Source organism: Lissotriton vulgaris, chromosome 11 (assembly GCF_964263255.1).
Source record: "Lissotriton vulgaris chromosome 11, aLisVul1.2, whole genome shotgun sequence".
NCBI classification, from domain to species: Eukaryota; Metazoa; Chordata; class Amphibia; order Caudata; family Salamandridae; genus Lissotriton; species Lissotriton vulgaris.
In genome coordinates, this window is record NC_141699.1 from 269566926 (window position 1) to 269594566 (window position 27641).

General features: G+C 45.5%; 2 protein-coding genes across 3 annotated transcripts in view; one reads left to right on the plus strand and one right to left on the minus strand.

The window, feature by feature from the left end:
• Positions 1–14000: 14000 nt before the first annotated feature.
• On the minus strand, positions 14001–17576 carry UQCR10 (ubiquinol-cytochrome c reductase, complex III subunit X). The gene is made up of 2 exons (XM_086943226.1): positions 17398–17576; positions 14001–14325 (listed from the first exon to the last, which is right to left on the minus strand). The coding sequence occupies exons 1-2, from the start codon at positions 17536–17538 to the stop codon at positions 14278–14280; spliced, it is 189 nt and encodes a 62-aa protein (XP_086799352.1). The 5' UTR covers positions 17539–17576; the 3' UTR covers positions 14001–14277.
• A 32-nt stretch (positions 17577–17608) lies between these two features.
• Positions 17609–27641, plus strand: part of ZMAT5 (zinc finger matrin-type 5) — an 87933-nt gene continuing 77900 nt past the window's right edge. The window contains exons 1-2 of one of the 2 annotated variants that reach the window (XM_086943225.1): positions 17644–17878; positions 18394–18558. The gene's annotated coding sequence lies outside the window, so the exon portion shown is untranslated. Of the gene's footprint in view, positions 17879–18393; positions 18559–27641 lie in introns of both variants that reach the window. The other variant, XM_086943224.1, reaches the window with a different exon arrangement.

Sequence of the window (27641 nt, forward strand, 5' to 3'; positions counted from 1 at the left end):
GCTATGCTCCAACTGGCTTTTGCTTATGGAATGTGTGAGAAGTTGGCTTAGTATATGATGCACACTTATGTAAGTAGGCAACTTGCACTAATTCAGACAACCCTTATGGTGATTTTAGTAGTCTTAGACAACCTTAGAAAGCTCTCTAGGTGCTAGCTGTGGAGAGCACACTTCAGGCTTAGTCCAGAAGGAGTGTAAAATAACTTGATTTACCAGTACGTAATCTTATGATATAGGGGTAAGTAAAAAACAATCTTACAGTGTACTTATACAAATAGATATTTTATTACACTCACTAACACAAATGTACTATCTCCTACCCAGAGATAGAAACACAATACTTAGGAAATCTAACCAGTAAGGGCGGGGCAAACCATATACTAAGATAGTGGTATGTGAACCACGACTCAAGTTGAGACTGGACCCAGAAGACGTAGAAATGTTGGGAACCCAACCCAAGGAACCACCCAAGGCAAGTACCCAGGAACCCCACGGAGGCCGTGTGCAGAGTGTGAACACGACTGCGTGATCAACACAAGTCAATGGGTAAGTAACGTTGCAATTTTAAAGGAAAAGGACCCTTCCCAGGGGACCCTGAAGAACCCCTATAGAAGATGGAAGGTGGGGGAGTCACCCCACCCATAGATACCCCGGGAACCGGGATACCTACATCAGGGAAGCCGGGTGCACAGGTGTAAAGTGATGTTGGAAACTACTGTAGACCACAATGGAGGACTTCAGAAAGATGCCACGGGAGAAAAAGACGAAGGAGTCCGGTGGAACCAATAAGTGAATTCAGGAGGAAAAGAACCCGCAAGACGAGGGACAGAGACAATACCACTCAGGAGTGTACAGGAGGCACAGAAGACGAATGCCCACCGATGTCGGTAGATGCAGGATGGTTGACAGTGCCCTTGAAGTTAAAGCTGTGCGGACCAGGCGATGCTGTGGAAGACCAGGAGCCGTTCACAAGCTGTCCCATGTCAGATCTCAAGAGCCAGGGGGTTAGTGTCTGGTAGAGGCACCAACACACCTTGGAAACAGGCATAGAAATCAAAGAAGGTGCAGTGTCAGGACATGCAAGGTCTGAGTAACTCATCACGCCAAGGTAAGTCAGAGCAGGCCTAGAGAAAGCAGGGGAGCCCACTGGAATCAAAGAAGTCCTTTGAAAGGATCCTAAGACAAGAGACAAGAGTCGCCCAGCCTTAGCAATGGCCAGCCCATGTTGTGCACAAGGGCTCGGTTCCAGCGATGCCGACGAGGGATACTGGCCACATACTCAGTCTGAAGACAGTGTAGGTCTCGAGGGTGTTGTAGAGCCGCCACCTGTGTTACTGAGCTTGTTGGAGTCTGTAGGAGCCCAAGATCAGCAAACTGGTCAGTTATGTTGCGGTACCTGCAGATGCAGGGGAGTACCTTCTTCACTCCATGGAAGATTCCTTCGGGTGTCTTTGATGTCCACAGGCCCTGTGAGAGGAGCCTTAATAGAGCATATACACTGACGGTGCAGCGGACTTGCTGGAGGATGAGACCTGGAGCTGTTGGAGTCTTCACGGTTGCGGTCTTTGTTCCCAAAGCGAAGTTAGATGCGGTTAGTCATACTCGGTCAGAGTGTCCAGACGGTTGAAGATGACGCAGCGTTGAAATGGAATTGAATCCCATGACGAATATAAGGACCCCCCTTGGTTAACCCCTTAAGTACCCTTAGGAAAGGGTTGGGATAATTCAGGAATACCTCCCAGAGGAGGGGCTGGACAGTGGGGAGGATACTCCCATGTCCTTTGTCCAGCTTCACACCAGAGTGAGAGCCCACGGCTCTCTGAACTGGTTTGAACTGGAGTATGCAAGGAAGGCACCAAATGTGCCCTTCAAGCAGTCTCAGTGGAACTGGCAAGCACCCCCACCCTGCCCCAATACACTAAACCCTGTCTGTCAGGTGGTCATACCTCCCTGTGACAGGATACGAATAGGCCACGTTATAGCGTATGCGTTGTTACATCGCATAGCATTACAGCGCAAGTCATTACAACGACTTGCTGTAGGGGGGGCGCTGGATGTTGGAATAGTATAATTTACTATTCCAACTCCAGTCTGTGCAACAGTAGGGAAGGTGTTGGATTTAAAATCCAACTCCTTCTGCCCCCTACAGCAAGTTGTTGTAACAGCTTGCGTTGTAATGGCATGCGATGTAACAACGCAGTTGTTGTAATGACCGCGTTGTAATGGCATGCATTGTTTCACATGCGGGGAAAAATATGTTTTCTGACAGGATACCTATTTTTCTGCCTAACTCCTGCTTTAGCTTGCCTCAGCACCAGGAGGGCAGAAATGTGTCTCTGGCCGGCAGCAGCCCTAGCTTGCTGTCCTGTTCTCGAAGACTGATACCTGGAGCGCTGAGGGACTCCCGGAGGAGCTTTATAGTGCATGGGATCATACCCCCCACACCTTCTACGGTGTGGGGGTATGATTCCAACATGTTTGATGCCAAGTATGACAGGGTTCGTTACAGCCAGTTTAGAGATGGTCATCGCATAATGACACATGGACACTCTATATGTCGTAATGGATGTTGCACTTACAACCCTGGAGAATGGACTTCGAAGGTTGTAGGGGCACCCTCACACTTCGGATCCAGCAACCTGCCTTCAGGATTGAAAGGCCTGCCTTAGAGGTGACTTATAGGTTTTAAGTGTAGTGACCTCAAATATAAGGAAACCTATATCTGTTGTAAGTGGTGCTAGCACCAGCTCACACAGGCTGCAAGGGCAGGCCTGCAGTCAACATTTTAGTGGTCTCTCATGGGTGGCATAATACATACTGAGGCCCCTGTGAGGCCCCTGGTGTACCTATGCCCTGGGTACCTTAGTACCATACACTAGGGACTTACAAGGGTACACCAGTAGCCAATCTGGAGTATACCTAAGTACTTACCTTGTCCAATGTAGGGAAGAAGCACACAGACTGGGATCTTTGTTAGCAGGATCCCAGTCAGGCTAGTTCGGAAAACACAATTCAACCAGCAAAAAGTAGGGGTGAACATGAAAGCAGATCCTACTTTCCTACAGAATGTGAGTAAGGCATGGACTGGGCACCAAACTCATCTAAACTGGATCTGGGAAAATAGCTAGTGCGCACCAGGGAAGTCCCTCTGCTGCTGCCACACATGTTGTGCAGTACGTTTACTCACTTGGTCGGAATGGTCAGATCATTGAATACAAATAGAGGTGTGGTTTGAGCAGAACAGAGAGAAAGAGAAAAAACAGCTCACCACGAATAGGAATGAATTCAAAAGACAGATAATTTCCATATGATACCAGCATAAATTGCGATTGTAATTGAAAGCATTAGTGGATCACTTAACATTTCTTATTGGTAGTGCTCATGGGTGTAGGAGAAGGAGGATTCAGGGTTGTGATAGTGAGTTGACAGGTGAGGGACAAGGTAAATGTGTTTGTGACATAAAGAACAATACACAGTATTTACAAATAGACCTTTCCAGCCTATACAAGGTCAAATTAGTTCCTTTATGTACATTGCTCATAGGGGTCATTTAAATCAGTACATTTGGTTCTATGAGCATGAGGTGAGTCATTAGTGAGACGGTCTACGTTTCGACCCCTGCGGAGAGGAGGGTGAGTGGTTGCCTCACAACGGGGTCTTCATCAGGACAGAGGAGCACTTGTGTGCAAGGATAGACAATTATTGTTCAAACCAGGAAGGGCTTGGCTCCAGAGTTAAGAAATTCAAATAGCAAAGGGGAAGGGCTCTCCCGATGCTGGCAGTAGTTAATCCAAATGAGAGTCTGCTTAGCATGGCTCGGTAGCTCGATGAAAAGAAAAACGAACTACAGGGGCCTCACTCTTCTCTGTCCAAGGGTCCTTAGACCAACAAAATAGAGATTGGCACTGAAGCTGGAATTCAAAGAACAAGTTTAATAATCACTCATGAGTGGGACTACATCCACACAACACCCTTGAGTGCTGCATGAGGTAGTACATTTAAGTCACAGAACACAGGCCTTATATACAACTTTTTCTGTACTGGTAAGCAAGTAGTTACAAATAGAAGGTACAAGCATACACAGGAATAACTACCGACAAACATGGGCAGATGGAGATCACTTAGTCAGCAAAGTGGGAGGGGGGACAGGAGTGCTTACAGTGGCAAAGAGTGATCAACAGTTACATCTTTAGCCAGGTGCATTCTAGCAGCTACAAACTCTTTAGCATACATATTGCTTTTAGCTGAATCAGGAAGTCAACTAAAATAGACAGCACAGGCAGGGAAAAAGATGAGCAGCAGAGAATGGGAGAATTACATAGCTGACAAAATGGATGCCACAAACAAGATGGTTTCAGCTTATGCTAACAGAGATTATTTTTGATTTCCACAGGGCGTTGCTCTCTCATGCGGTTAAGGACAGGCGAGATGCAGCTAAATTCACCATGAGGTGCGGCCCGACACGTCTGATTTGCTGGGCAGAGCGGTTTCATCGACAGTGGCCTTGCTGCGCCACGCCTGGCTTACAATGACTGGCTTATCGGGTGATGTCCAGGCAAGCTTGATGGACATGCAGTTTGATGGATCCTGTTTTTATGGGTAGAAAGCAGACTCTGACCTAGTGCGGTTCAAAGACTCTCAAGCTACAACCAGATCCTTGGTCCTCTCTTCTACACCTCATGGCCAATCTAGCTTTCACCCCTTTTGTGGCAAAGGAAAGGAGTTCTGGCCGAGTCATCCTGATCGCAGCAACCGTCCTGCGCAGACCTCCCAAGTTGTGCGGGAACGTGGAAGCAGTTCATTCCGTCTAAGGACTGGAAGCCAGACGTCGTTGGCTACCCAGCCCTCGGCAGCCATAGCCTCCAAGCACTCCTAGTCTGACTCTGCAAAACCACACCACTAGAGTTGGTGGGTGAATCCATCATCATCTCCCACACTGGAGGTCCATAACATCGGAAAACTGGGTCTTGTATATCATTCAGGAGGGCTATTCTCTGCCTTTCCTTTCTTTTTCTCCTCCCATTCTGCCAAATCAAGAACGGCTGGTGGAAGATTATTTAAAATTTCGCCCAGAAGAAGTTACAGCTCTCCTGGCCAAGGGAACTATAGAGAGGGTCCCAGATTCCGAAGTAGGCAGTGGCTTTTATTCCCGCTTCTTTCTGATTCCGAAAAAAAATAAAGGGTTGCGGCCCATTTTAAATCTTCAAACCGTCAATCTCTTCCTCAAAAAGGAGAGGATCAAGAAGCTTACTTTAGCGCAGGTATTGCCTGCACTAGACCAAGAAGACTGGATGGTAGTGTTAGAGTGCAGGATCCCCATCCTGCTGGGCCACAGGTGTAACCTGCAGTTCAGGTAGGCCATAAGCACTTAGAGTTTACTGCTCCCCTTCGGCCATACCAGTGCCCCTCAGGTGTTCAACAGGTGGTTGTGGTGGTTGCAGCTCCTCTGCGCAGGATAGGGGTGTCAGTCTTCCCCTACCTTGATGACTGGCTATTGAAGGCATCCTCGCCCCAGGCTATCGTATCCCACCTTCAGACTATGGTGAACCTCCTGCATTTGCTCGGGTTCTCTATAAACGTTCCGAAGGCACACTTGACTCCTTCTCAGATGCTCCCTTTCATCTGGGCTGTTCTGGAGACAGTGCAATTTCAGGCCTATCCTCCTGAGCAGCGATTCCAGGACATTCAGGTTATGATTCCGATAATTCAGCCTCTTTCCTGGATTTCGGTGAGACTGGCTCTTAGGCTGTTGGTCCTCGTGGCTTCCTGCATCCTGTTGGCAAAGCATGCCAGGTGGCGCATGCGGGCACTGCAGTGGGACCTGAAGTTTCAGTAGGCACAGCATTGGGGAAATCTCACCAACCTTGTCCAGATCTCCGAAGGAACTGCAAGAGATCTGCAGTGGTGATTGACGAAACCTGATTGGGCCAACGGTAGACCCCTCTCCCTTGCCCAACCAGATCTCACAGTTGTGACAGATACGTCACTTCAATTTGTTGAAGCTTCATGAGATTCGATTGGCATTGAAAGCATTTCGCACCTCTGTCAAAGGGAAGTTAGTGAAGGTTTTCAAGGACAACACGACTTCCATGTGGTACTGCAATTAGCAGGGTGGGGTGGGGTTGTGGACCCTTTGTCGAGAGGCCCTGAGTCTCTGGACATGCCTGGAACAGCAGGGCATATCCCTGGTGGTTCAACACCTGGAAGGTTCTCTGAACACCAGGGTGGACTAACTCAGCTGTTGATGCCTAGCGGATCATGAATGGGATCTCCAGTCGGAGGTGGCGCAAGGTCTCTTTCAGCACTGATAGCAACTTCATTTGCGGATCTCCCATGCGCCCAGATAGTCGGGGGTAGCCTCTAGTAGCAATACTCCACCCCCTCAGGCTTGTCAGGCAGCCAACAAGCCTATTAAGAACTGCCCTAGGAAAAAAAAGCCTAAACTACAAAAAAAGGCTGTCAGGCCGAATTCACCTGCCCCAGACATCTCACAGCCAGATGAGGGGGTTCCTTTGCCAACCACCCCTCCCCCAGTGTGGGCTACCCATCTAATAATTGATGTGATAGCCCATCTGGAACAACTCATCAAATCTCAGTTTAAAATTCTCGCGAGTAGAATTGATAAACTTATTTCCATGCTAAATACTAAAAGTAATATCCATGTGGAGAATAGATTTACTACCTTGAATAATGTGGACTGACTAGACTCCTCCCCTCGGCACAGCAATAATGACAACATCAATAATATTGATTGTACTTTAGCTGAGTGACTGAAGGTGAAGTCTGCTGTAAGGCTGGGGGAGGATCACCCTCTGACCACAGGAGGGGTAGCATCAGCTGACCTATTGTCGCCCCTATCCTCTGTAAATCCCCAAGATTGCAGCCAAGGAGTTGGGAGCGGGACATCTAAAGAAGGAGGTACCCCCTGTACTTCATTGCCTTTGCCCACCACAGCTATTTCCAGTAGTAGCTCTTTTATAGGGTCTTGGAATGTAGCGGGCTGGGCACTAAGTTATCAAATCCGGATTTGGGGGGGGGGGGGGTTGGTGGATCAATATGATGTGTGCTTGTTCCAATAGACCTGGATGACATCCGCCCCCATCAGGGTGGGTTATGCATGTTACACATCCCAGCTGTACAGGGACCGAGGGGCAGACCATCGGGGGGTTTGTGCACATGGATAGCTGTTCATCTGGGGTGTTCAGTGACAGTAATTGATACACACTCCCCAGATTTCCAGTGTATTGCCCTCAAATATCTGGATGGCACGACAATGGTGCTATTCAACATCTATTTGCGCCCCACCCCCAACTGTAGGGGGTCACCCACGATTGAGGCTATAGAAGAACTTCTAGCATTGTATACCGCCCCTGCACATAGAATATTGGGTGGTGATTTTAATTACCACTTTGAACCATTGGGGTGGATCCCGCCTTTAACTGCTGATGAGGATTCCATCTGGCATATTCAGGAGTGCTTAATGTATCCAGCTAAGCTCCTGACGCCACTAGCTCTGCAGATAAATAAGCTCTTAGTGTCCCATTCTCTTAGAGCATGTAATGGCAGATTCTCCTCCGATTCCCCCAGGGAAGCCCACTTATAACAGAGCTGGGAAAGCTATGACCATTGACTAGATCATGGTCAACGTCGAACTGTGGCCCCAAATTAAGACCTTCTCAGTGAAGGAGAGTAGATAGTGACCACAATCTCCTGTCCCTAGAATTCTATTTAGCACTGGGAACTAAATCCGGTGTGGGGGAACAAGATCCCTATCCAAACCCCAATGTAATCTCAGTGGCAGGTGGCAGGTGGATTAAATGGGCTACGTTTGCACTGGCCCCGGATAAAATATCTGAAATGTACCAACTAGTCGCCACGTCCCTTGAAGAGACTTTCTCACTGCCGGTTACCTATGATGGCCCCTATTTCCGGGTATTTGAACTTATTCACTCCAATTTGATAACCTCCCCAGCCGATTATTTCTATACCCGAGCTCACGGGAGGGCCCGGCGTAGAACCCAGGAGAAGTGGTTTAATAAATCTTGTAGGGAGGCTAAAAGTGCCCTTGTTAGGGAGGTTAAAACTGGCTCAGTTGAGAGCATAAGAGGGGCCAGACTCGCTTATAAAACTATTATAGCGGAGTCTAAATCAGAATGAGAGGCCCGTAGATGGGACAATATAAGACACGCCCTTGATGGACGGGACTATAGGGCGTTTTGGAACCTGGTTGGATCAGGCTCGCATGAGGGGTCGAGTGCTATAACACCTAACCTGAGTGAAGATGTGTGGATAGCGCACTTTAAACCTCTTTTTGCGCACACTACTACTGAGACTATAGCAGATTCATATGTATCTGCTTTAGAAAGAAAGGTCACAACTGACCCAGACTACTACCCAATAACCCCGCAGGAGACGCAGGGCGCACTCAAAAGCCTGGCTACAGGGAAAGCCCCCGGATTAGACGACATACAAGGAGACTTGTTCCTGAGTGAGTTGAAGGTCTGGGTACCCTACATATGTTTATATTTCAATGCCATACTTTTGGGTATGGAAATTCCTGCAACCTGGCTGGGTGCTGAGATCATTCCCATCCATAAAAAGGCTTCCCGCCTGGATCCGGCCAACTACCGCCCTAATAGTCTCATTGACGTCTTGCAGAAATTAATGGCCCGCATTCTTCTATCTAAGTTACAGTGTTGGATGGACGAACATCACATCCTGACCTTCCTGCAAGCGGGCTTTCGTGCTAAGGTCTCTACCATCGACCAACTGTTTAGACTACAGATGGTATACTGGAAGACGGTGACTGGGGGCTGGTAACTTGTATTTGATCTTTGTAGATCTTCGATCTGCATTTGACCTGGTCCAGAGGGAGAAGCTATGGGCCATCATGTTGGAGATGGGAGCTCCACCCTATTTGTGTAATCTATTTAAACGACTACATCTGGGTACTTACGCAAGAGTGAGGTACGGGAGGAATGGGGAGCTCTCTGACGCTTTTCCAGTTGAAAAGGGAGTGAGGTAGTGCTGCGTGTTGGCCCGCACGCTCTTCTCGCTTTTTCTTAATCAGACCCCCCAGGATATAGTGGCATGGATTAGCAAATTTAGCGGCACAAAAATGGAAATTTAGCAGCAATTTTGCAGCATTTTATGTGGCCATTTTTTCCTACAACAAACACAGATATCTTAGTTTTTTTTTAGTTATTTAACAACATGAAGCTATGTATATTTGGTTTACTTACAATGTAGACACTTTGTTTCCCTCGAGCGTGTGCTTCACAATTATGGGCTGCTGCAGTTTCACAGCAAATCTACCACTAGGAAGGAATATTTCTTTCCTGTCCATATTTTATTGTATCTTGCTCCCCGTCCCATCCTTCCCCTGTTGTTGCAACAACACCTCCTCACTGTACAGGAGTTTTTCCAGCTAGTACTGCAGCCACTACGTCTCGTGCACTACGTGATTTTAACATGGCAGCTCCCAGTCTACCAACACATGAGTTGGTGAGTGCCCAATTGTCTATACCATACCTAGGCATCCTACTGGCCCCCACACCAGTGAAGACACTTGCAGCCAACTAAGGACCCTTCTCGCCCAGACCAACACAACTCTCTCTGCATGGAACCGCTCAGGGCTGCCATGGTCCGGCCGTAATGCGGCTGTCAAAATGACAGTACTCCTGCGCATTCTTTTTATATTTCAGACCCTACCATTAACCCCATTGCCAGCGATCCTCCGTAACCTACAACTTGTCATTAACCGGTTCATCTGGAAAGACAAGAATCTGCGTCTTCACCAACAACAACTTATCCGACCCAAATCGGAGGGAGGCAGGGGGCTTCCCCTGATCCCACAGTATTTCCAGGCGAAACATCTCAGATAATACGTGATGACCTCACTGAGATCACATATGAAATCACCAATGGCATCATTGCGGACGTCATTGTATGAACCAGTGTCATATGGGATACAGAGTATGTGCACATCAAGCAATAACTATGCATACTCCTTTTGGCCTTTGGCAGCGTGCACCACGCATTGGCCACAGTACCTGTTATGTGTCCAGACCCTGCACCCAAACCATGAGCCCAAACCATTGGGAGGCTAGCCAAACTGCACATAAACTTACGCGGTATGTCCAGACTGCACTTTCTACTAAAAATGGCTTTGCAAATGTTTAAGTCAAATTGACCTTTAGAGAAATATATAGATTTTCAGAAAGGCGAGTGCATATAAAAAGCCACTATGGCTTGGTGCGAGTAGTTCATGTAATATAGAGAACAAGGCTAGGGTTCTGTCCGACTAATGAGGCGATTGTTGCAGTTCAGCATTTCTGTGCCGTGGCCAGTGCCTTCTCAGACAGCAGGTGAGTGACAGATTCAAGTAATTAGTAGTAAGGAGAGAGTAGTAACATACATCTGCCCATAGCTGAGGGAGAAGAGATGCTATTTAAATTGAGCAGCATTGACATTTACAGTATAACATCTATGTCACTATTTGGAAGCAGGAAAGAGGGAGATTTTGAAAAAGAAATGGGGAGAAGTATCTTACCCATTGACCTACATTGAAGTGAGGGCAATGTTAGGCAGGGTACAACTGAAATAAAGTCACATTTGGCTTTAACGGTCGTGAGTCTCCTTCCTGAATAATGTGTGTTTGCATCTATTCAGCGCAGACAATTCCCATGAACAGTAGAACAAGAGAAATGAGAACCTACTATAAATTGTATGAATACAAACGTTAACAATGTAATTAAATATAAATCATTCATCGTTAACTGTCAGACAGAAGCACAATTAATATACACTTAAAAGTTGGCATTTTTCAGAGCATGTAGTGTCCTATCACAAATAAGTGAGCAGGGCAGGTTTGTGTAAAACATAAAAGATCTACAAGGGTATTGAGTAGGCCAGGAACTAGAACATTTAGAATAAACGTAGTCCATAAAAGGCAAAGTATGGGAAGGAAAGAGAGGGCAGGAGAAATTGGACTGGACACAGACGCTGTCAGTAAGTGGTAGAGTGAAAGATCATAGAGTCAACAGAGGATGGGTGCCTACACAGAGAGGAGTGCCTATCTATAGACTCCAGAACCACAGCAAGAGGAACAATCCTGAACTATGTTGCAAACCCAGGCTTCTCAGATGGGAAGGCTGGCAGAGACACCACAGGCATTACATGATGGTCATTCAGTAGGTGTAGGGGGTGGTTGAAACTTTGTAGAGTATCACATGGCATCTGGAAGGGGGGGGGGGGAGAGAGAGAGAGAGAGATCCTGACTGCCTGCCACTACCGTCAGCCGCCATCCGATGCATTCCAGAGTTCACGTTGCCAGGGAGCTTCTATAAGCCCCGGCGCTTTGCTGATGCACACACATGCGTTTCTCTTTCAGTAATCCTTTATTTCAGGGTCAGCCCTAATGAATTCACTTACAGCGATCACATCTTCCTCTGTCAGTCAAAGGTGACTGTTTCTAGCGAGCACTAATCGCCCGTCCCGTAGAGCGGGTAAGTGCATTCTAGTGGACAATGCATAGGTCCAGACTGCACTCCAGGAAGTCTATTCTCAGCCATACCACCTGACCCCCCAGGATATAGCGGCTTTTGTAAAAATGCTGCGCGATTTCTACAAAAGTGCCGATTTCGCAGGCACTTTTGTAAAATTCGCAGCATTTTTACAAAAGTGCCGATTTCGCGCCAAACCGCGATATCCTGGAGGGTCTGCTTAATGGGTTGATCAAATTTCTTTTGGATGCGCGGCACTTAGACTCTCCCAGCTTGGCAGCCCAGAAGATGCCAGCCCTGATGTTTGCTGACGATACTCTGTTATCAAAATCTTCAACAGGTATCCAGCAAACATTGGAGGCGTTTTGCTCCTTCTGTAGATTAAGGAATTTAGAGATCAACCTGTCCAAAACCAAATTTATGGTTTTCAACTCTAAACTCCCCAATTGTCCCCTTCCTCACATGGACGGCACAACCCTTGAAAGAGTCTCTATCTTTGAATATCTAGGAGTAATCCTGAACGATAAGATGGAATGGGGGCCCCACATAGCCAGGGCAAATATAAAGTTGGTTCAAGCAGCTGGAGGTATCCTAAAGGTACATAACGAGTGCAAATCTAAAATCTTGGGACCTTCAATAGAAATATATAAAACACAAGCTAGAGGTGGGGCGCTCTATGGCGCAGAGCTTTGGGGCCACGCCAACACCTCTTCGTTCTCAAAGTCTGAGAATAGTTACATTAGGCATTTGTTGAACCTCCCACAGAGCACACCGCTGATCCTGCTACGTCTTCACCCGAGTCTGGTCCCTATTCACGAAGTTATCCCCAACCGACCCTTATTCTACTGGAGGAAACTTTGGTCCACACCTGAGTTATCATCCTATTGGGAGGAACTTAACTACCTATTGACGCTAAGGGGTGTGGGAAAAATCCCTTGGCTAAAACATGTTAAAGATCTATGCTTGGCCCTGGGGCAGGGAGACCTGTGGCTCGCCCCTGCAGCCCCTTCTGTTATGATTCCAAAGAGGGTGCTGGTCACAGCACTTAAACATCTCCGATGGGATTAGATGGCATTAAGACTGTCCCTGGGCAGGTTGACAAGTAGTTTCCTCGAAGCCAAGGATGGGTACTTCTTTGAGAATCTTTTGAACGATATCCAGCCCCCACTGGCGAAGAAATTGTATGTCCAATTTAGACACGGATCTCTCCCAGTGAGGGCAGCCACAAATAAGTGGACAATGGCTCACCATGCATCCAGTTTATGTCCGGGGTATGAACATGCCGAAGAGACAGATCTGCATGTTCTGCTCTTCATACTCGACGATAAGAGTCAAATGGATCCTACAATTATGTAAGTCCAGGGATTATAAGGTGGTATATAGACTGCTAAAATACTACACTTCTCCGTTGACTGTGTTCGCCACCTCTAGAAACTTGTTCTCCATGTGGTGCTCCAGAAGAGCAAAACTCAAGCAGCAAGTTGCTTCGATTACATAATTGTGGCGTACCTCATGCATCTAATAGGGAGTCTCAAATACTACTATGCATAGCCTGCTTTTACTTGTTTGTACCCTTTAACACTATTTATTGTCTTAACTGTTTTACCCATGTACATTATGTATTGTTGCTCCTTGGTGATCATCGGTTGTTTTATCTAATTATGTATTTTTGCTTTTATGGTTTCCAACCGAAATAAAGCTTTAAAATACAATAAAAAAAATAAACAATATTATTGTTTACATTTCCCTTTTTGCGATTTTGCGCATAATTTAGAACCAGATCAATTATAAAAGTGTATGGTTTGTGCTACAAGCTATGTTTTTAAAAAAAAATGTTTTGAAACTGACAAGTGTTTTTACCATATTTTATGCTTTTAAATGTAATAGAATGGCTGATAATATTTATTACCATCTATTTTATGCAGCATAATTTAAGCGATTGTGAACTGACTCGTTATTGATCTGTAAGTGATTAAGTATGTTTTCTATGTCTATGCCTATGACGTGATACACTATGCATTTGCATTGTCACGTAATGGCGGTGGTGCAGGGCATAATTTAAAATAAAATAAACTAACATTGCACCGAATCTGGGTCTGCGTTCGTTATTGGAGTGTTGTAGGAGTGACAACAGACGGAGAAAAGGAATATATAAAATTGTGAAAGCACTGATAAAAAAAATGGAAGGTTAGTAAAAAAGAAAAAAAAAACTTTAAAAAAATAAATAAAATCAGACACTTAATGTTATTTCTGGTACTAAAAGCCACACGGACGGCATAAATCTAGGGTCCCAACCCTCTGGTATGACGTGCTCCGAATAAAGTGTTGCACAAATTTGGATTTAAAAATCTATACGTTGGGGCCTTCTGTTAATCAACTCAGCAGCAGTGATGTACTGGGATCTCGTCTCATTATACACAATAACCAAAGCATTTAACCACAGCTTACATTCTTAGCGTCTCAAAGGTCTTGATTAAAACAGCATCATACTTGGAAGTTGTTCAAGAACATTTATTTCTTCAATACAAGTCATTCATCATACTTGGGAGGTGTTCAAGAACATTTATTTCCTCAATACAAGTCATTCATCCAGGAAAATATTTTGAAAGCAAAATAAAGTTCAGGCATTGGGAGGGTCCTGTGTGGCTGATGGTTGTCTGCGTTCCAAGGGGAAACATTAACTGTTGACAATTCTCGCTCCATCCTCAGCCCCTGGGTAAGGCCAGTTTTCAATGGGTTCCGACAGCCTGGTCATCAGTGCTGCACTTTCCTTCTACTCCTCGCTCTGTTCATAATTGTGTTTTATGTGTTTCCAGAGTCTCTACAAGATAAATCACAGGTATTAGCATCATGCAGCAATAAAGGTTGTACACATACACAAACTGTCCTTTCTTGCACTTTCCTGTATCTCCATACTTTACGATCTACCTCTCCTTACCACTCTACTGTATATAAAATGTGTGCAGGGCGAGTGTGTTTGGAAAACATAAGATAATTAACCCTTCTTGTCCTCTTCAATCATGAATCCAATTCAACTTCTGTTTTCTCAATGGAATACTTCATCCAGTCTTCAGATTTCTTTAAAGGGTGAGGAGGTGGGTTTGTTCAATGCTTTCAGTCGTCAGAGGTGTGCCTACAGTTTCTATGAGGGATTGCTCCAACCCTCCTATGCCTTAAAAAGTGTATAAAGTGTTCAACGTCCCCACCCCATATGAATGCATGATGAGAGTAATGCTCCCCTTCTTTCTCCCACAGGGTGCTGACAATGTGAGGGGGATGTTTCACCTATCTATCACTAAAATATGTACATGTAGCATGCATCGATAAGTAAGAGGGGCGTTTACTAAAAGGTGCACAAAACAGGTAAGCTCTTTTCTCTCCAGAGGTGTACATACAGTGTGTGTGTGTGTCTATATTTAAAGCTTTTTATATAGCTCGTACTAGGCTCAAAATCAAAGCACTTTACATAATACCACATAAAAAGATAACACGATGAGATGATTCGAGGGGGCATAACTCTGCGAAATAGGAAAAAGGTAGTATTTGACAGTCAAATAGAAGTCACATATTCGCACACAAGGTTGCCAGAAGCTGAGCCATTAAGTACACCACGCTTCCAAGCCCAAACACAGATGGAATAAAACATCAACAAACCGTCTCACTTAGAAGTCACCAGTGGATATAGGGATGAATTTTTCAAAATGAAATGCTTAAGGTTTTGATGCTCATTACAGTGGTTAGGGTTCAGATTTCTGGTCGGATTGCAAGATAATTCTGTGACCAGTTTGGATTTGGTAGTCTGCATTTCTACCTGAGATATTGCTGACGTTGTGAAGTTAAAATTACTGTTCAGGATAAAACCTAGGGATTTTAAGTTCTCTGAGAGGTCAGAGTTTCAGTCATACATATTTGTAGAACAAAGCCATTCTTGGACCAATGCTGAAGAAGATTTTGATACAATGAGCACAACCCCTACACAATACTACTCCAGATCAGCTGTTTGTCTGGGACCTATATGATATCAAACCTCTTAGCAACGAAGAGGAGCGACAGCAGATTCTTTCTGACTAGCCATAGGTGTTTGCCTTCATTCAGACACCATGTCAGAGTCTAGGCAGCTTAACGGCTAGACAATTATTTAAATCTCATGAAATCCCTTAACGGTAGGAGACTGAACACTAAAATGTGCTTGAACTACTTAATGTTACAAAACAGCATCTCTCTGTATACACATAGTTTTTGTTAGGGTTGCATTTACTATCTCTTAACCCAAAGCATCTGCTTACAAGGCGGCAGAGAGGATCTGTGTTCATTTGTGTGACGATGCACCACAATGCAGATTTCCCAACAACTTTGTGTGTTGCTGGTTCAAGAAAATGAAGGAAAGCAGGGGTCTTTATATCACCTCTAAAGTGCGTGCTCAGTGCGTGAGTGGTGGTCATGGGGTAACATCATGAAATCTGTCTGGTTAGCATCAAGGAACATATATAGTTGTATTAATTTTGTTTACGCACTCAACAGTTGGAATGAAGGGGAAATCAAATAATTATTTTATTTGCCAAGTGGTTAAAGGGGGATTCTACCAGAAACGTAGTACAGAAGCACTGAATTGGCAACTTGTTAACCTCCAGTGTCTTGTCTGGAAATGTGCAGTTCCATGTCTTGCTCATGAGTGCGTGTTCTCAAGGTCCATTCTTGTGGCATTTAACCTACCAGATTACTGGATGGGGCTGCTTTTCGAGGAGTCAGTCAAAGAGGCTAAAAATGGCTTGAGCAAGTGTCATTGTTGCTCCTGACTGTGTGCATTACTCAGATTTTTTTGTCACTATGAAACTACTGAACATAACTGGTTTAAGGTACCTCATTACTAGTGGATGGACTACGCAAACAGTTTAACTAGAACTATTTGGAGTGTGATAAGAAAAAAAAGATGGTGGAGTGGTAGTATAACCGCATAACATTTTAAAGTACATAAACTTACAGAGCATTGTGAGGTAAACTGAGTACGAGGACGTTGAAGTGGGCGCAAGATTTACAAGTCCCTTGCGCCTCATTTACGCCGCTGTTGCGTCACTTTTGTGACACAGCGGTGGCACACATCCTGCACCATCATGCGGGGTACTTACAACGTGACGCATCCCGTTGTAAAGCCCTGCGCCATAGGCGTAGGAACGCCTCCTAAAAGTGGCTGAGTGAAATCTACAAGATTTCACTCATTCAATTTTAGGCCCATGCTGTGTCAAAACCCTGCGCCTGACTGAAGCAGGCTAAGGATTGACGCAGCATTAACTATATAGTGCCCCCAGAGCATTGCTGGAGTTGCGTCGCATTTGCGACGCAACTCCAGCAAGGCGCCACTTATACGGCACAGATGAGTCACGCATCTGGGCCGGTTTTGCCCTATGGTGCGCCGCATTGTAAATGCGGCGCATCCATGATGGCGGAGCTGTGGCGCACAATAACTGGCGCATCTCTGCTGATATGCAGGGATGCGCCAGTTATTGTAAATATGCCCCTATGTATCTAAAAATACCCATTTGGGTTGAGCCGAGTACATTCAAGATAATCCTCGTCTGGAGGAACATTTATCTTCGAGTACCAAAATACGAAATCAGTGTCGATTTCAGCCCGGTGTGCGCGAGAAAACAACGCAGCCTCACTGACGAGTATGCTCTAGCCAGCGCGCTCGAAGAGGCTGCCAACATTCCAGGTTTTAGTTTCTGTCTAGTCCAATCCACGGACCCCAAATACCCGCAACAGTCGCTGCTTACTCTTAATCAACTAAAGCTACGGGTTTCAACCCCGACCCAACTAGCACCTCTTCCGTAATCCTCAAGGTGACTTTCTCCCGACTCTACCCTGTTCTCTGAAGGTGACCCAGTATCTCACTTACCCCTTTGTTTAGGTGGTCATAGAGAGCGTCCGCCCCTTGGTCAAAGGCCCGTTCAAAGAACAAGGCGCCCACGACAATAGTCAAGGTGAATGTTGAAGTCCTGCGGAAGAGCAGTTTATACACCGTAGAGCCCAGCGCCATTTTTGCTGCACGTTTGCGCCTGCGCGACCTTTCAGTTAACTGTGTCTGCTCGTGACTTCACGCTTGAGCGACGTGGTTCAGGATTGGTCGCACGCTTTAGGACGCACATGAGCAATATTTTGCCTGTTCCTAAAATGGCGTCTTCCTAAACTACTGCCAGACAAGACATTCAAGAGGAAGGAGTGAACATCCTGCTGTGCGAACGCTGTAGATGAGGGTTTTAGGGTGGTCATTGCCTGGGGTCTCGTTCCCAGTTCCCACCTACATTTTAGCGTCATATCTGCGACTAAAAGTCGTGTCATGTGAGCGATTCTATCCAACGAAACCAATGACGACAAAGGTTTGTAATTAGGACGCCGTATTTTGTTATGGTCTTTTCTAGAGCTTATGCTCATATGTGATATTTCTATGCATTACGTGTAACACTTTGAGTGTCGCTTTATTGAAGGTTGCACAAGCAACCGCGTAAGATAGGATCCTATTTTTTGTAGCAAAGCTTACTGGGAATTGCCTTACAAGTGAATCCAGCATCACTGAAATCTTAATGCAAGATTAATAACTTATCACCTTATATGCAAATTGGTTTTTGCTAACTAGTAAATACTGTCCGAAGGGGATAGTTGGACAAACGGTGCGAACTGGCAGCTTGCCACTCTTTTAAGTTCAAAGCTTGCCACTCTTAAATACCTCCTTCCCTTCACACAGCGATACATACTAATGGGGACTAGTATTTGTGTTTTATTGTGAAGAATGGTCGGGTGATATTGCCCATACTAGGGAATTGTATTTTGCAGTTAATAATAGAAGCTGAAAATAACTGTATGATATCACCTCCTTTCAAATGTATTTTATCAGCGTAACAGATGAGACTCAGGGACTGTGACAATGACGTGGGACCTAACCTGAAGTGCTTCGTGGAATCTGGACGATAACAGCCTATTTCAAAATATTATGGCATGACTAGTTGGCGAGCTATTCCTAAGGGCTACCGGGTTGCTCCATCAAGTGTTGGAAATTAAGGTAGTCATTTATTTTTAGCAATAAGAATAGGTTATAGCACTGTGGGACTTATAGTTTCACTTTTTACGTCTCGCCTAGGCAGCGCTTGAGATGTCTCTACGAGACGGGCTGTATTGAGGTATATAATAGAAGCTCCATTCATTTCCCGCCAATCTTTTCAAATGGCTCCTGTTATTTTCCTTTCTAAGTGGTTGCTTTTGATTTGTGAATAGCCGTAGTAGTCCCTCCTTAGTCCCGCACTGTCTTCATTTGTACCCTCAAATATACAAAAGAGGGGGGACTGGGAGCAGATTGGATGCAGAGATCCAGTACCCGTGATCCCCCCTAAAGCCTACGTTTCAATCACAAGAGGGTAGCTGTTCCTAGAAAAGAGTTGACCAGTCCAGTCGCTAGAAGGATAAGTGACAAGAACTCTGTTGATGGGTGTAGGTTGAATAATATTAATTTCAAGAGGGGAATTGCTCCTTGTTAAGGAAGTGCCCTCCTTGCACACCCAGGCGGGTGACATGCCTCATCATCGGGCGTTGCTCCTCGTGGTGGTGGCGCTGCAGTCCCCCACGGGCCCTGCAAGTGGGCTCTTTCTTGAATATCTTTTGCGGAACATCGCAGTGGTGAGTACGGGTGTGTGGGGTGTGGTGAGTAGCGATTTAAAAATATCATACTAGTACTCTGGAGAGACATTATTCTGGGGTCCATGTAATATGGTTAAAAACTGGAGTCAAGAGGAATACTTGTGACAGGGTGGTCAGGGTAGGGAGAATTCTTCTTCTGCGTATTTTTAGTGCTGGTGATGGTAAAGTATTAATGGTATCAGGTTGACATGTATCACGCCTCTCGTGGTCCCTAGTGGATCCAGGGGCGTTTCTTCAGCACCGTGCAAAAGTGTATAAAGTGAAGAAAAGGTGGTCTGGGATAGCAACAACCAGTAACCCTGTAATGATACCTATATTCAGTTGTGGTCGGGGTAACCCTGCACCCAAACAGAAATGACCACTTTATTTGCAAAATCCAACCTACGAGAGAAGAAAATGGAGAGAAAAAAAGACAGCGACAACACTTGCCCATCAAAAACGTAATACAGATCATGCGTCTATCCAATCGTACTGTGTTCGTGTTAAGGCTAGTCTTATACATAGCTGAGATAACCATCTCAGTGTGAGGGTGGGTTTAAGTTCAAATTCTGCATACACAGTACAGATGCCCATGGCCGGCTGTGAAGTGATCTGTCATACTGCTCTACCCTGCCATAGTGAGTGTGGCAAGCAGTGAGTAAACACAAATGAAAACATGCCCTCACACACAGGATCCCTGCCAGAGAGTGGCAAATAAGTCAGTGGTGAGGTTTTTATAAAAGGCATGCTCAGCAGAGTTAAACTCGTATCAGCTGTGGTCGGTACATGATACTGGCATTGTAAACAGTAACCATACTGACAAACAAACATTAATAACTTTACCCCAAGAGTCGTAAGGGAAGGATTCATCGTCTGGGAGCGTGACGTAGAGAAATAAACCTAGAAAGGACACAGCTTTAGCATAATCCCTGTGTGGTAGCGGGTTTTGTAAATGAGGCATCTCTTTGGTGTAAATAGCAGTAAGAGAATACTCACATTGACCTCTCGTGAAGCAAGCTAGTTACCTGCCCTCCACTGCTCAATTGCTGGTGGGAGGTAGGAAAACTGCTACCACTTTTAACTACATCCATTTTCCTGCGCCTCAACTACTTGGTGTGAAATGACGCGGGAGAATAGCGCGTGTATTGGTGCTCCCGTATGGACAAATTGGTGGCCATATTGAGAGTATAGCCCGTAGCGGGCAGTGATATTAGGAATAGCGTGGGCCGTGGCTCTTGTGTTAAGGGGATATGACGGCCATATTAGGTGTGTGTAAGAGAGAGACGTGTGTAGTAGCACTCGTATATGGACAGTATGGTGGCCATATTGGGTATGCAGCCCGTATAGCAGTTGACGTTGAAAATATCACATGTCGTGGCTCTTGTGATGGGGAAGTATAGCATGTTTTGTGTGGATCACAAAAGAGGGCGACCTCAGTATTCTAACATAAGGGGGGTAAGGTGGTTGACCTGACACAATGAAAATAAGAGGTCAGAGTGCAGACAAAACCATACCTCTGGTTCTGGTTTTGGTATTTGTAGTCAGTATATGGAGTTATTCCAGTTAGCTCCAAAGTGAGGGGTACTAGTCATTTCTGAAATGACTAGTAAAAAGTGGCAAATTACCTCTACCCATTGCGACAAATGAGATAGAAAAAAGTCCACCATGTGCATAGTAACAGGGAGGACAGAGTTAGCTAATAAATTCCACCTCTACCAATTGCAGTAAGTGAGGAGGAAAGAGTCCACCATATGCACAGTTACGGGGGTGAACGGGGCTAGCTTATAAATTCAGCCCATGGTATGTCATCGTTAAGGCCTCCGGTATTGGACCGTAGACGGAATACCTGACTTTGCTCTTGCCTGAATAGGGTTCTCGTTGACCAGTTAGGGTTGGAGTAGATGATGGTTCATTGAAGACCATTTTGCGTGTGGTGTGCCTCAGAGAAGTGAATCAGCATTCTCGTATTTTTTTTTTTTTGCAACGGATCGTACTCCGATGTTCACTAATCCGAACTTTGACAGGTCGTGTGGTCATGCCCACATAGCGGAGATTGCAGGGACATGTGATCAGATACACACAGTTTTTAGTATTGCAGTTCGTTTGTCATTTCTGATGCGATGGCCTCTGCAAATCTAGGTCTATATGTTTTGTTGTGTTGATAAGATGGCATACTGAATATGACCCACATGGGTAATGTCCTTCAACTGGTGGTAAGGCCCAGAGTGTGAGTTGTTTGGTATGTTGAGTACGTGGGTGGGTGTGAACCAGAAGTACTCTCCAGCAGGCATTCAGCACGCTTACAAGATGGCAAAAAACAACCACAGGGAATGCCTGCTGGAGAGTTGAGAAAAAACACACACTGACACCCTTACATGTGTGACTACTGTCACCCCCTCTTTTAACTAAATACATAAGGAGATTAAAAGGCACTGGGGGATCCTTCAGACGGACAACTTCACGCCACGACCAAGTCCCCTTTCCGATTTTTGTATTTTTTTAAAAATTTTTTTTTAAATTTTTGTAAACCTTTATTGTGCATTGAAAAAAGAACAAATACGGGCCTACAACCCTCAGGCCGGCCAGAGTTACGTATGAAGCACCAATGCATGCAATACAGCGACACAGTAATACGGCATTACCATTAGCAAGTATTTAAGAGTTACACTATAAAGCACCGTGATACCACGTCTCAGGATCAATGAAGGTTAGTTTTACATTATCTTGCGACTATTAAATGCAATTCGTGTTTTTCTGAATCAATAAGAGAAATATTAGACTAAAAAGGCGGAGTCCGTGCAGGCGGAGCATGACGCTAGTCTCAATTAACCACACGATCTAAATCCCAACAATCAAGTTCCACCCGGGCGGCATGGCAGCGAGAAGCATATTCAACAATGGTACCAGTCCTAATTCCCCATCCAGAGTTGCCGCCACCCATCCCCTGGTAACCCCAGACACGGACAAAGACAGAAAAAAGAGGAAAAACAAAAGTGAAAGAGAAAATAAGGCACCATAGAAACTGAAAACAAAAACAAAAGTTCTAACCCCCCACCCTACACGCATGCAGAGGCTACGGCCTGCCCCCCCGCAGCAGTGTGTCTGTCGCCCCATAAACCCGAAATATAGCAAGAAAAAGAAAGAAAGAAAAAGGAGTAAAATATAATACTATTCAAGATATAGAGAGTGAGAAAAGGCCATCCTAATCTTCAACTCTCACAAAACACAAGTAAAGCGAGAGGAGGAGCAATTCTAGACGTTCCCAGCTCCCCAGCCAAAAGCACAACCCCCACCCTGTTCATGACAGCACAGAAATAAATAGCGATGCAGAGACAGATGGGGAAAGGCAATTCGCAGTGTGTGACTTAAACAGATGTATAACAGTCCTAATCCCGTCTCAACCAGCCAAGCAACCGATAGCAAAGAAGAGCAGCCTAGCCCTGGCCCGATCTCGGATACGTCCCCGAATGGAGTCCCTGAAGAAAGCCCGCCCCCTCTGAAACCAAAAGGCAATATGGCCGCATAAAGAAGGAGAGTAAATCAGAAGCACAAAATGGCCGTCGAATATCACCATACAATCCTTTGTCCTTCATAATTAGTTCCTCTAGGCCATCGGGAGAGTATAGGCTCCTCAGCGTAGTGGGTGAAGGCCACGAGGGAAAATCCATCGGAGGGGCCGGTGGTTGCATATCCAGGTCTCGAGTCAATAACAATGTTGCAGGCAGCAATGTGGCAGACCCCGGAGGAAGGGGAAACAAAGTATCCCAGGCGTGTCTACCGGACGGCCGGTGGCTGGCGTCAGTAGAGGCAGAAGCAGGCACATCTTCTCCGCTGGCAAAACGAAACACTGTATCCCCAATAGATTCCGATGGAGGCAATTCCAAGTTTAGCTGGGTTCCGACATTGCGCTCCCGCCGTAGGTCAGACACCATTTTGTCAAGTCGTTCACCCATTACTTGGAAGTCCGTGCACATTTCCGATCGAAAGTCAGACAGGGCGGCAAGGATAGATCCATAAGAAAGTGGTGGTTGCAGCCCTTCGTCATCGGACTCCCGGGAAGACGTTTGCGAGCTGTCCCCTAGCGCAAGCAGGGTGACACAATCAGCGGGCAGGGACGGGCACTCTCCCCCGTTCCCCGAAGCACCAGACACAGCCATGATAGTAGGATTACAGAGTAGTCGCCGAGGCGGGTGCGGCATAAACAGGCGGCAATACAGGTCTCAATGCCCACAAAGTTGATTCAGGTCGGGCACTCGTCACTGAGAACCATCTCGCTTCAGGCCGTAACACCGGGACAAGGAAGCAGGTAGCCGATGCCTACCAAACATGGCCGAGCAATCCATTCCGCTCACACCCCGCCTCAAACAAAGACGCCGTATCTGCAAAGCGTCTCATCACGGCGATCACTCACAGGGCACAGCTCGCTTTGGTCCGCGGCAGGCAGCGCGATCGGGATTATGTCCCGGGAGAATGACACCACCTTCACGTCCTCGGTGTCGCGCGGGTACCCCGGCCGCCACTAAGCCTCCCAGACTCGGAGACGGACGGCAGTGCGGGCGCGGGGCCAGGGCTCGAAACTGTTTCGCACTTATCTCCGGCTGCCGGGCAAGTCGAGAAGCCTGGGAAAGACGATTAAGATCAGCACAGCATAGCGGACGTTCCGCCGCCACGAACCACCAGGATAGAGATCAGGATGTCAGCGCGGAGGAAAAGAGCTGGTGGAGCCGGGAGCCTACACATCTGTCACAGTCGCCATCTTGGCTCCTCCTCCTCGTCCCCTTTCCGATTTTAAAGGTACTCGGAATATAAGGGAACTTTTGGTTCACCCCACCATACTCAACATACCAAACAACCCTCCCTGTGGCCCTTACCACCAGTTGAAGGACATTACCCATGTGAGTCACGTTCAGTATCATCATTCACAAAAAAGGGGGGAGGGACACCACTTCCTGGCCTTTCTGTGTCACATACAAGGGCTGTGGGCATAGGACTTCCTGTGTGATCTACTGTAGCGAAGGGACTGCTGGGAAGAAGCCTGTCCTATTAAATGGACAGTCTGGCCCTAATTGGTATTTGACTCTCTTCATTGATGCCCACTGGTCAATCTATCCCAAAAACTACAAGCATTTGCAATGCAATAGGTCTCGCATTTACGCAAGTTTGAGCTATTGTCATTGTAAATGACAATGCCTTCTATTTATGTTTTTGTTCTTAAAACATCAATAAAAGGCAATGTCATTTACAATGCTACTAGTTTAAACTCTTGCAAATGCGAGACGTATTGCATTCCAAATGCTTGTTTATCATTGCATGCATGTGGTCCTGGAAAAAAACAAAAGGGTTGCTGAAGCTGTCAGACTTGCACAAAATAAAGATCTTGCTAAAGCTAAGGGCAAGCAACAGTAGATGGACACTATAAAGCATTATTTACTATAGATTGGAACTGCTCTCAAATCCACAATTAATGCTTTGTAGACAAATATACTACCAGCCCCGTGGGCAAACTCAATAGGAAATTGAATTATGTGTGTCAAAACATCAAAAACATGCAAGTTGGGCTCTAGCTATATCCTACTTAAAGTAGTTTACTGCTAAAACTTAATAAGTTGTGAGGAGGTAACTGAGGCCAGTTGGGGTATAGTTGACATGGGGCCATGCAGGACAAACACCAGTGTTCTGCACACTGTCACTGAGTAGGTTATTAAGAGCAGGTGTCCCCAGGGTTATGCTGTGTAATGGAGGGATGGAACGATTATCTTTCCCACTACTTTTGAATCTGCCACTCTGAAACGTAGTGCAGGTGGACTCATTTGGACTAGTGTGTGGTCAGGTTGTTTACTCACTTTAAAGTTTAAAACAATGAAACAGCAGAGTCACTTCAGTTTCAATGTCAGCGGTGCTTTCTCCTCACTAAGGGACCACTATGACTGTCCTGTAGTTCCTATAAAAAGTATACAGAATCTGCGCGTTTAGACAACATACACTGTAGGATTAGTGTCAGACTGAATCTGAACACCTCCACCGGGTATGTTAGCGTTTGTACCAACTAGCTCACAGTGCCACTAGACTCTCCTCTTACCAAGGCGAGAATAGTTCCTGGCAACAATCGAACATGACAACCCTGGTCCCTCAGGACAGAAACAATATACTACTTTTCGCTTAGTCACTCGTGCTTACTTAGTCTGTCTCAGAGAGATACACAGAATAAACAGGCTGGGCATTTTCAATTAGAATTTATTGAAAAGTTGTTATACTGGTGTTGAATAGATGAGCTGCCACAACCGTTAGGCAGTATAAGATATAAATGATTAGCAGTACTATAAAGGTAAACGGATGGTATAGCTATACCATCTTACAATAGTCATGAATACATATGAGTACATAAAACACATGATAAAAAAGATGCGTACTCCTACAATGCTTCCCTAACTAGATGTACCTAAGTGTACCTAGCATATAGGTAGGGTTAAGCTAAAAAATTCCCTCTAGGATTTAGTCAACCCGATTACTTGAAGTGAGAGACTGTGGGACCCCTTTGGGTCTCAAGTTGGACACCCTGCAAGGGATGTTTTAGACCACTGCGAGCTGGAGTGTCTGCATGCAGGAACCACAGCATCTCTGGTCAGTGTGTTTCGGCCGGGAAGTCTCGGTCTCCTCTCTCTTATCTTAGCAAGATGTGATGTGTATATATACCCATAGGTCTCCCCTGGGGTCCTACCTTGCTGTGTTACTGAGTCGGCATAAGAATGATGTTGGACATGAACTTTTACATAGATTTGATACAGGAGATGGTAGTCCTGCTGTGCTTCCAAGAATCCTCATGCACAATGTATGAAATTTCGAACTAGGGAAAACTTGTGTTCTGAATACAGTGTGGTATCTAGGTAAAAGGTCAGTCCCTATAAACCGTGACAAGTGTAATATTGCGAAGAATATAGGTGAAGGGTAATGAAGTTACTGAGGCCTATATTATGGTACCTATATGAATAGAACACCCACTCCTCTTCCAAATGGACAACGTTTTTTAATTCTAACTGTACTACTCATACTTGTAAGCAAATAGTTAAAACATTAGTTTGTCGTTGTTAAAAAAATAATTGTTTTAAAAAGTGTTAAAAAAGAGAAAATATTAAAAATTGACACTTAAAGCTACAGATCTAATATATCCGTAGGTATAGTCCGAACTACTGGAAGCATTCGAAAGCCATACTTGCTCAAAGGACTGTCAATTTCGATATGGAGTTAAAATTTTCCATTTTGTTTTCCAAAAGTTGAATATTTCCCCAGCACACAACTGGCTAAATGAATCAAATGTTTGTGTCCTGGCTGGTAGACGCAACATTTTCGTTGCTTGCTTCCGCAGTCGAAGGTCCCTGTAACACCTTGCAGATTATGTCAATTGAGCACAGATATTCTTCCGTACTATTTACAGCCGGTGTTGGGGCAGCCGGTGTGCCATCCAAGGCCTGGGTGTCAGAGTAGGATCTAGTGTCCATACCAACAGGAGCAGATACTACCTGTGGTGGCTCTAGGAATGCCGCCATCAACATGGGAATATGCTGGGGATAATGCAGAACATGGGCCATCATCGGATCCAGTAAAGCATCAACGTCCAGTTGCGCACATGATGGGAGTGCCAGATGGAGATCCAACACGCATTCTTCTCTGCAAAACAGGCATCCGAGGACAGGTAAGATGCAGTATAACAAGACTGGTCTAAATGACAGGAACCAAGAAGCATTTAGTTCCCCTAGGCGAGGTGTGCCTAGAAATTGTACCTGCCGATCACGGTATTTTCTCTCCAGGAGTACTGTTTCCATTTCCTTGGTGACTGGTACGTCCAGTGCGTAGCAGAAAAACAACAATCAGGATACCTGCTTTTAGAAACAGGATCGGCGGCAGTCCTCCAAATATGTTTCCAAATACAGAGTGTATAAAGTTTGGTATAACTCCAAGGACCGTCTGAAAGGTGCTTAATAATCCAGAACCTATGGTATTATATAGGTGGATGATGCCTGTTGTATAAGAAATGTTAAAGATACGATTTACCATTTCTGCGAAATGTAAGGGGCAATTTGTACATACAAGCGTCTGTATCTCTGCCGAAGACCTTGCAACTTGTTGATCAAAGGTCTCTCAAGTGGAGGTTAAGGGCACAGATTGGTGTATAAGCATGGCTTTCATTCTGCTCAAAGCATCAAGCCATATTAAAGAAACATTTAGTGAAGGGCATCACAGCGCCTCCCTGACTGGATGTGTTGGTGGAAACAATACTTGCATACAGCAAGTAACCCTGGAACTCACGGTTACCAGATTTGCGATGCCTGTAGCATCCCACAGCAACCTTGATTGTTCAGCATGAAGTAACTCCCATTTGAGAGTAGCCTGAACACTGGAGTGACAATGGCAGCCGGGAAACCCTTTAAATGACAGGATAAGTTCTCTACTGAACCATTACAGGCCCCATGCAGC

Excerpts from the sequence above, each read along its gene's own strand:
- UQCR10 (XM_086943226.1), bottom strand. The coding sequence starts at position 17,538 with ATGGCGCTGGGCTCTACGGTGTATAAACTGCTCTTCCGCAGGACTTCA. Across the intron at positions 14,326-17,397 it reads ATGACCACCTAAACAAAGGG|AGACTCTGGAAACACATAAA; the intron begins GTAAGTGAGATA and ends TTTATCTTGTAG.